Source organism: Artemia franciscana, chromosome 10 (assembly GCF_032884065.1).
Source record: "Artemia franciscana chromosome 10, ASM3288406v1, whole genome shotgun sequence".
Taxonomy (NCBI): Eukaryota; Metazoa; Arthropoda; class Branchiopoda; order Anostraca; family Artemiidae; genus Artemia; species Artemia franciscana.
Window position 1 is genome coordinate 49,628,419 of NC_088872.1, and position 10,602 is coordinate 49,639,020.

Consider the following 10,602-nt stretch of genomic DNA (forward strand, 5'->3'; position numbering starts at 1 on the left):
TGCCCGTGGACTAAACAAAAAGCAAAATATGCACAGGATGCGATATAAACAGACCGATGAATTAGAAGAAGCTTGACAAAAAAAAACTTTCATCTCTTAATAATTTTTCCGGCCCTCCCGTGGACAGATGAAAGCGAACGTGTATAGAACGGAAAGATAGACATTCATATTAGAAGACATGAAGAAACGCACATTTGAAATTGATTTGCTGTTGTTTTAATTCCTAGTTTTCTGTTTCAGGCTCGGTTTCCGATACGATATTAAAATACTTAAAAAAAGCTGATACACTCTTGCTGGGGATAGTAAAGGGAAAACAAAAGTGTACAGACGTCCTCAAGAAGGTGCATCACACGCTGAAATTCAAATCCAAGACAAAGAGCTCCAGGGAGGTCTGGTTAAGCTACCTCAAAAACAAACCAACGATTAAGGTAAGTACGAAGTCCATGAATCATTAAAGTGACTTAGTCTCTGGTCAGGAGCCAAGCTCCTCCTTCTTGAGTACTAGTACTGGTTATGTTGTAAAATAAGCTGAGGTTAGGGTTTCAATACTTTCCTGGGGATTGCCCCTTATTGTACACATGGAGGTATGGTTTTCAGCGCTTTAACAGTATATTCGATTGTTGTAGCACAACGATTTCAAAATCCCTGCGAGGATTAGGTTTAAGTCTATGGAAGAATGAATTGCTGACATTCTCCAATCATGGATAACCATGGATTTGCGACAAGCATTGATGCTTACCGCTATTCGTAATAATAAATAAATAAATATACAGCCTACCATATATATTGTCATTAAGCTCAATATTAGCGCTATTTTTTCCTTCGCCGCTTAGCGTTGGGAGCTGTAAAATGTTAGTGTCTGCCGTTCGCTACTGTAAAATATAATGACAATATAATAAAGTGGGCTGTATACTTCTCCAGTGGGGGCTGTGGGTGAAGTGACACAATGCGCCTTTAAAAGTGAGATAACCAAGTATTTATGATTGTTTTAAAGTAGTTCTTGAAATTCTAGGGTTCCCTTTAAATGGTCCCCTGGTCTTAAGTATTACCGATTTCTTTCTTTATTTTTGCATTAGCTAATTCTCCACTATTTATTTTTAATGGATTACGAACCTTATATAATTTTCATACTATTTTATAAAAGTCTCCTTTATGATAGTAGAACAAGGGCGTATCCAGGATGTTTGTTTGGGGTGGGGGAACTTCTACAAAACACATCAAAAATCTGTTTGTTTGCATTTATGTTACTTTTTTTACGAGTTGGACAAAGCTTTGGGGGGGGGGGGGGTAAACCATGCCCCCCTGCATACAGCCTGGGATAGAGTTCCGAACTTTCCTTGTAAGTCTATTCTGTTTTGTCTCACGGCTCGCTGATCAAGTTGAAACTCTCATGGGATTTTTTATGGGGGAGGATAGGGGCTGGTTAAAGGAGATTTTGAGTTTTTCATTGTTTATCTAAGTCACTTCACTTACCAACTATCTTTTTCTGTTATTTTTAGCTGTAGCAGCCTCTCAAATGTACAAATGGAGGCAGACATATTAGTTTGCTCAATCTGTAGAAATAGTCTAGGGAGACTTGTTATATAGCAGATGAAAACAATATTTACGTGCAGTCAATATTATAAAGAAGACTCCTTATTACAGAGGGGAAAATGTTATTGGAATAATAAATTAGAAAAAAAATCAATAAAAATGGCTTACTCTCGCGAGGAAGAATCTTTTTAAAGCTGTCTTAATTGCTTCCACACCAGAAAATGAAAAATTCGTTGTTGGTCGATAATCTTGAAACTTTTATGTTGTAACTGTAAAAAATAGAATATTTTCCCTTTGGCTAAAGAAAAAACGAGGACAATGGGTACTCATAAAAAATGAATGCAGAAAGTAAAAAAGAAGATATCCTCACATTCACCAGCTGATACTCTGGTTTCTTTGATTTTTTTTTTCTTTTTTTAAGAAGACTTGTCAGGAAACAACGACCCAACTTCCAGCTTCACTCTCTTCCAAGCCCAGTTTAGCCTGTAGTATAGATCTGAGAGTGAAAGTTTCCAGACTAGTTCTCTTGTCTGTCTTCACATTTTGACACTTACAAAAAGGAACTCAACCATCACATTCGAAAAGGACAAGTTTAGTAAGTAACGCACAAGATCTGAAAGACGAGAAAAACAAAGAAGCACCAGTAGTTGGTGTCAGCTGCTAGGAGCCAAAACTCATTCATCTTACTTTGTGGAAAGTCCCTTGCAAGCATTGTTCTTCCCTCATCAACAGTCTTCCTTGAGTCCTATTCTGGTAGTTTGTGCACTTTCAATGATCTCAGCAGTAAATGAATAAAGGAGGAAAAAGGGAAAAAATGGATACCAGTCTAGTTTATGTTCTTTTCTAAACTCAAGGCAAATATTTTGCAGTTGGTCTTCTGCAGGAAATATACTTATCATTGTTGTTTTTCCGGTTCTTCTGTCATCAGAATCGTTTCAATTTACGGGTACACGAGTTAAAACAAGAGACGCATTGGCAGAATCCATGGGAAATACACAATTTGGGCTATACATTTGCACTTTAGCGGGGTTAAGTATTGTGGGGATGAATTCAAAATATAATAACTACAATTATTCTGCATATAATCCAGTAAGAATTGTTTTCTTAACATGTTTCCTTCTCTGTGGTTCCTACTCTACTACCTTTACCGCAACTTTCCGTTAGATGTGATCTATCAAAATTCATCTTAATTTCTCACTTCAATTTAGCTATTAACGAATTTAATATAAAACTACTCTTGAATTTCTCTCGCTCAAGTCGTCGACATTCAATTCAACGAATGAGAATATTTCCCTTAGCTTCTTCCAATGATATAAGTGAGTAATGCATACATTAACTGAAAATGCTATGATAACATTACTCAATGCTAAAGCGAACAAATGTTCGTACTGACAATACGACTAGACCGGAAGTTGTTGATTTTTTACACGGGAAAGATAATTCGCTCTGAAAATGAGCCACTTGTAGATTTTTCAAAGACGTAAACTTAGTATTTTTAGGGCCGCAAACCAAACAGGAACCTTTAATATAAAACCTAAAAATTACGAGTGTTATGTCCGCGGTAATCCTGTCTAACCTTATATTCACACCTAGGCCTTATCCAGGGTTTTGTTTCGGGGGGGAGGGGTTAAAAACGGGGGGGGGGGAGGAGGGTAAAAAATTCAAAAACGTGTAGAAAATTTGTTTATATTCAATTTTTTACGTTTTTACGAGGCGGCGAAATATTTCGTGGGGGAGGGTCAAACATTCCTCCCCTGGATACGGCCTTGTTTCACACAGAGCACAAATACGCGGAAAACCCTGCGATTGGGTTTTTCAGAGAAACGCATGCGTCTCCTGCCGCTCATCCTTACGGCTCTCCGCAAGAGTCGTGTGTTGAAAAAATCAAACGCATGTGACTAAAACACTTGCGGACTGCGGAAGAAAAGAACCTGGATGCAATTGAAAGTCTGATTTTAGCTGTTAAATTTCATCACATAATATATGACGAAAATCATCCTGACCGTAAAAGGTCCAATTTAATTCAGAATGCTTGGGAGGAGATCCCGAGAGAGACGAATTTGCCAGGTAAGGATGTGGTGAACAGTACACTGGACTGTTTTAGCAGCAAGCTATTCACCATAGTCCGACCAAAGCTCAAAATCTGCCGAAGGGAATAGGAGAGATATCTGCCCGCCGTTTTTTTACAAATGCAACTCTTGATTTGATAATTTTGCTTTAATTGCCCAGTCTAGACTATGTAGGTACAGACTATGAAATATAGCTGGGCCACAGTCATAGGGATGATGCAATCTCCTGTTAGTGATCATGTAGGACAAACTTGTTTTTAAAAAAGTGAATTTAATGACTCCGATGCAGAAAACGTGACCAACTATGAAGATCCTGGTTAATTTTGAAAATTGTGGAATTTCCAGTCTCTGGAACTTAAAAATCTAGTTTTGGTTTAGTTTTCGCTTCACACCGTATTCAGTGTCTTATTTCTTATACTTTTTCCTGTTTAAAATCATTTCAAAAATTTCTGGACTGTGCATAACTGACTTCATGGCAAATTTGGACTTCTCTTTCCTTTTTTTTTCCGGCTAATACGCTTTGTTTATTTCGAAAATAGATCATATCTTGGCAAAAAAAAGAAAAGAAAAAAAAGCTCGAATACAACAGATGCAATGTAAACAAACTGTTTATTGTGTATTTTTTAGTTTTTCTTTTAACCTTGAGATGTTTTTAGATCAGTTAAAAAGCAAATACTTAAATTTTTGTTAGCTTACTCTTTTTCTTTTTCAAAATAACATCAAAAGAATACCGAGTGTAGTGGTTGAATGGAATCGCCAACATTTCTCATTTTTTTTTTTTTGTCTTTCTATTTTTTTTTTATGTGAACAGATTACGCAGTTTCACCGCTGCGGTGATACGGTGTGGAATACGCGATTATTGGTTTTTCCGCAACGCGCCTGGTTAGAAATATTTCCTCAACCATTCCTCCTATCAAAGGAAAATTTAATTCAATTTTGTTTATCGTTTATGGAAAAGTCAAGGTAAAAGAACAAGCCTTTGCATAATCGAGCTATAAAGGCGTGGAATTCGTACTATGGTCCTATGGCGTCACTGAATCGACCTTTCCTGACTGTGGGAGTGTAATTGACGTGGTAACTATGTCGGTTGTTTCTAGGCATGTAATTTAGCTTCTTACTAATGGGATTTCTAATATAATTGCTACCCGAGTTAAGGGGATTCATATGACTTCTCATATTCTCGCTCGTACTGATCTTTTTAAGAAGAAACTTGTTGGCAAATTGCTTATTAAAAAAGATCGCTTTGACCATCAGTTGTCATCAGAGCCACGATACATTTTATCAAGCAAGCAGGGGTTCCGGCCAGCGTAAGGGAGCTGGTCCGAGGAACTGTTACGCGTAAATGTATTTAGAGGGAGGGGAAGGTGTTAACAAGTTCTTTAAAATCGCTATTACGCATAGAGATTACAAAATCTAAGAAAATATGTGGAAAATCCTAATAAACTGGTATATAGGAGGATTTAACCCCCTCCCCTTCTACATGTCTGCATGAATTTGGAGCGAAGAGGTAGGTTTTAGAGGGGGGTATTTCTCGGGCATGAATAAGACTTAAGTCATCGATACCATTCACATTCGAGTATAATACGAATTATTGTCTATAAATGAATATTCTATGTACTTTTATTTGCTCATTTTTTCGTGATTTGAAAATTTTCCCCAGACTGAAACTTGATTTACCTCAGATTGGAGTTGAAACTTTTCGTGTCATATGCCAGTTAAACTAAGCTCACATCTCTTGAACTATGTTTGTCAATAGAGAATAAGCCAGCGACATCGCACGAAGGATTTTTGCTGGTGCCTTTGATTGAAAGCGGAATTTCAGGAATTTTTTCTAGAACCATCTTCAAAAAAAATTAAATGTTAGGTCTGGACAGCTTAAACTGAAAGCTTACAACTTTTAAATTAAATTTTTTTTGAAATGAGAAACAATTTTGTTCTACCTTTTATTATTAAGCAAAAAGAAGCCGCTCTGCAAATTTCTGTGGGGATTCCTGCTTGAAAGGGAAATTTTCTGAATTAATTCTATAAGTAGCTTGAAAAAACATTTTGTTTTGAAGAATAAATACAAATTGAGACAACACAAATATGAAGCCCATTCGGCATACCAGCGCATATAAAAGAAGTTTTTTTTTCTTTTTTTTTTTTTTTAATGAAAATTTGCTGGATGGCCAGACAAATTTTTTAACCTTGAATTTTTTTTTCAGCTTTTGTTCATTTTAGGAATAAGCCGAGTCAATGAAAGAACTTAGCATAGCAATTGGCCAAACAGGGGGTTGAAGCCAGATTCTAAACCAGTTTTAGAAAATTTTTTTTTGAATACTTACAATTATTTAACCAAAATTCTTTCGAAATGAGAGACAAGTGTTTTTTGCATTTCTTCTATCAGGTGAAAAAAAGTCGCTCTACGAATTTCTGCGGGGATGTCTGTTGGAAAGGGAAATTTTCTATTTATTTTTTTTTTTTTAATGAAGCGAAAAAAGTTCTTTTCGAAAAATAAATAAAATTAAGACAAAATAAATACGAAGCGTATGTATCATACGAGTGGATTAATAGGAAGTATATTTACTTAAAAGAAGAATTAGCCGAATGATTAAACAATGTTTTTTTTTATCCTAAATGTTTTTTTGAAACTTCGTTCTTTCCAGAAATATGTTGTGCAAATGAAAGAACTTGTCATAATCTACTGGCCCAAGGGGGCTGAATGCAGATTAAAAGCCAGTTTAAATTTCTTTTTTTTTAGTGTACACAGTTATTTAATCAAATTCTTTTGAAATTTATCTATATTTCTTTTGTCAGGCGAAAACAAGTTGCTTTACTAATTTCTGCCGGGAGGTATGTTTATAGGCTAAGTTAAATTTTCTGCACAAAAAAATAATAATAACAATAAAAAAAATAAGTGAAATTAAGACAACATAAATTTGACATAAAATTGACAACATAAATAAATGAGCGTATTTATCATGCAAAATCGCCCGAGGGGGCTCGAACCAGATGCAAAACCAGTTTTAGAAAAAATAGGATTTTTTGGATGCATAAAAATATGTAATGAAAATTCTTTCGAAAGGAGAGACGAGTTATTTCTGCATTTCTTCTGTTAGGCCAAAACAAGTCGCTCTACGAATTTCTGTGGGGATGTCAATTTATTAATAAATAAATTAAAAAAAAGTTTTTTTGAAAAATAAATAAAATTTAGGCGAAATAAATACGAAGCGCATTTATCATACAAAAGCATTAATAGGAAGCATATTTACTTAAAGGATTTGCTGAATGGTTAAAGAATTTTTTTTATCCTAAAATAATTCTTTGAACTTTCATTCATTCCAGGAATATGATGAGCCAGTCGGAAAACTTCATAATCTACTGGTCTAAGGTGGCTTAAACCGGATGCAAAATCAGTTTTAGAAAGAAAAGCATATAAAATTGCAATTTTTGAATGAAAATTGTTTCAAAATGAGAAAATTTTTTTTACATTTTTTTGTCAGGCGAAAACAAGTCGCTCTACGAATTTCTGCGGGGATTCTGTTTGAAAGTGATATTTTTAACTTTTTTAAAAATAAACCGAAAAAAGTTTTTTTTTGAAAAATAAATAAAACTTAGACATTGCCTAATTTAGACTTTAATTTGCCTGTCGGTTGAACTAATTTTTTTCAATTCTGAGAAGGTTTTTTCAACTCCCCTTCGTTCCAGGAATATGCCGAGTCTATGAAAGAACTTGCCATAATCCACTGGCCAAAGGGGGTTGAACCAGCGAGTGATCGTCACGTATGGATTATTCAGAAAACAAAAATTTATTTTGCCACAATTGAGCATGTGAGACTGTCTGAACGCCAAGATTTGTTAGCCAGAATAAACAATGTTGCCGAGAGTGCTTTCTTGTACGGACCGCTTCCCAAATTGGAGAGAACCCTCAACTGCCTTGATGTTGGGTCGTGTTATAATCCGCTTGCCAATGTACCTTTCTTTGACGTTCTGCCTATTGATATTGGCCCTGGTGATATATCAGTAAAAAAGTGTGATTTTATTACAGTTGAAATAGGTGATGAACTGCTAATTGAAGACAATGCTGTAAAAAAACTGCCAAAAGAGTCTTTTGATGTTATTGTATGCTCTTTATTCCTTGATTTTGTTCCTAGTAAGCTTCTGCGGAAGGAATGTGTTGAAAAAGTCTCAAAACTAGTCAAAAACGAGGGAATTGTTTTTGTTATTTGTCCCTGTTCTTTTCACCCCTCTATAAAAAGCTCTAAAATGATTAAAAGTTGGCAACTAGCTTTTGGACTGCTAGGTTTTTCACTTTTGTACACCGAAAAAACGGCTTGCTTTCAATATACGGCCTATAGGAAAGTTCCAATTGAAAGGGATATTTGGGAAGAATTTATTATCAAAAGTCTAAATAAGGGAACAGCAGTGATCGAAATCGAGCATTTACTAGCAACCCCCATGGATGATAATTAAATGGATACTCCTAATTGAACAAAATCATGTGTTCCCTAATGGAATATTTGTGTCTCATATAGTGCTCAGATTTATAGGGAAATTGTATGTAAATGAACACTGACTTGGACGGGAAGGATAAGTGAACATTTTATCGAATATAAAGAAAATTTAGTCAGGGCGCAAGTGGAAGTTCAAATGTAGCGTAACCTCACATTTTAGCTTTTTGATTCAAAAGAATAGATGTGACATTATTTTGAGTAATCAGGATTCATAGTTTTCTTAAACTGAATAACCTCAATCGGTTAATTTAATTTATTCTACTGAGTCTTGATGTATTTTTCAAGATATTTTGAATCTTTCTTATCCTCCTTTTCATATTCTCCTTTTCATATCCTCCTTTCATATTCTCATATTGTTTCAATCCTCCTTTTCTTGTTTGGTGAATGGCCTGTTAGTGCTTCTAATATCAAAATCATCTTTGCTTTATCTGGAATATCTTAAAAAACCTTAAACTGAACGATTGGTATAACCTGTTTTACTGTGCCTTGTTGTATTTTCAAGATATTTAGATCTTTGATAAAAAAAGAGACAACATAGTTAAAATATCTTTCAGCCGATTGAAACAAAGGAGCGAATAGACAAAAGCAGTTACTTCTCAAGGACCTCAGTTAAACTATCTGCGGTGGCTAAAAAAAAAAAAAAAAAAAAAAAAAAAAAAAAAAAAAAACGAGCTGGTCAACACTGTGCTTTTACAGCCTGTTACAGTTCATTTTTAATGGCTTTTTTTTCTTTTTTTTTATTAGGACTGAGAACGTTAGGTCCCTGTCGAAATATCTGCTTTTGTCTCTTCGCACCTTTGTGTCCAATGGCTGGAAATCACCCTCGTTTTCTTGGCTGTTTTTTTATGTATAGTTTCTCCTTTTTATCAAAGATCATGCATAGCAAAGTGGTCTTTAAATGTATTTACGTCAAGATGTTTAGAGCCTCTTTTTTTCTAAAATGGGCATTTTTTCCTTTCCTTGTTACCCCTGTGATATTTAAATTGGTGCTTTTAATATCAAATCGTTATTTGCTCTACTTTCAATATCTTTAAAAGGATTGATTTTCCTAATTAGTGATCACTAATAAGGCTAAGAAAAAACCTAACGATTTCTTTGGTATACTCCCCTGAAAAATATAAGTCGCATAACATACCACCTTTTGAATCGCTGCAGTTCATTTGTGACGTTGCATTAATATTTCTTCATTTCTGTGGATTGCGGCCGAATTCTCCCACAATTAGGTTGTTTTCCGCCTCTTTCAATTGATAGATACTGGGCCGTGTCCAGAATTTTTATTCTGAGAAGGAGGGGTATTTTTTTCGGGGTGGGGGGCATGTTTTGGGAGTGGGAGCAGTGGGTTGAAAAAATGTCATAAAATGCAACAAAATTTGTTATAATTTTTTTATTTTTGTAAGATTTGGACAGAAATTTTGGAGGAGGGAGGAAACCCTTCCTTGAACACGACCCTAAGCAGTTTTTATTTCTATGCAGCCGACAGATAATAACAAATAAACAAACCAAAAGCCAAAATTAAAAGTCTTAGTTACATCACTTCATTAAAGTTCAACAAAGACTTATTTGATCATGAGTTAAGACTTTTATCAGTTTCTTTCTTTTTGTCTTTCGTCTATGGCACTGAGACAGCAATAGGTCAAATAGCCGAAATATTCGCTTCGATTTTATTTGAACCGCTGTTCTCCGAAAAGATCTGTGTTCCAAAAGGGATATGAAAAGATCCATGTGCCTTCTTTTTTGTGTAGTACGTATACCGGACATCATAAAGAGTTATAATAGACAAATAACTATCAAAAACTGTATCAATAGCATAAACTATCATAGACAAATCGAACGAACAGGTTTCTAGTGAATTCTATTTCAATTTATATTGCCACTGATTGCCGTGAAGCACCAAGGGGTGCCCCCCCTGCGAACTCTTAACTTTTCTTGAAATTCAGGGCAATTCTTATTCAAATTACGAAATAAATTGTTTTTTGCCCACCGTCAATTTTTGTTATAAATAACCCCTCCTCCGTTCTCTCCTCGTAAACATTCCTAGGTATATGCCTGATTCAGCCATCCAGGATTGGAACCAGCTAATACACTGCCAAATAGGATTGATTTTGAATGCGTAATGTTAAATTTTTGGCTTCAGTAATAATTCAAGGCTTATATTTTTTGTAAAGCAAACCAATTTTGCGACAATTCCATAGCTTCAGCTTGCATTGAACGGACTAAATGCTTATGTATATATATATATATATATATATATATATATATATATATATATATATATAATATATATATATATATATATATATATATATATATATATATATATATATAAATATATATATATATATATATATATATGTAATATATATTACTGGATTCTTTAGTTTCAGGTCTGTTCATTCATCAAGTAAAAATTATAACACTTTGACTTCTTAAAGAATAATCTTAACTTGCAACAAAAATACAAAATTTTTCTTATTTTCGTATGTTTTTCGCTATTTGTCAACTTTTAA

The 10,602-nt window shown here is 34.5% G+C and overlaps 1 protein-coding gene across 1 annotated transcript in view; it reads left to right on the forward strand.

The window, feature by feature from the left end:
* Positions 1-10,333, forward strand: part of LOC136032316 (uncharacterized) — a 53,263-nt gene extending 42,930 nt beyond the window's left edge. Inside the window, exons 3-4 of the mRNA XM_065712617.1 lie at positions 241-428; positions 7,290-10,333. Coding sequence (XP_065568689.1) covers positions 241-428; positions 7,290-8,054 — 953 coding nt within the window. The 3' untranslated portion in view covers positions 8,055-10,333. The remainder of the gene's footprint in view (positions 1-240; positions 429-7,289) is intronic.
* Positions 10,334-10,602: the final 269 nt, after the last annotated feature.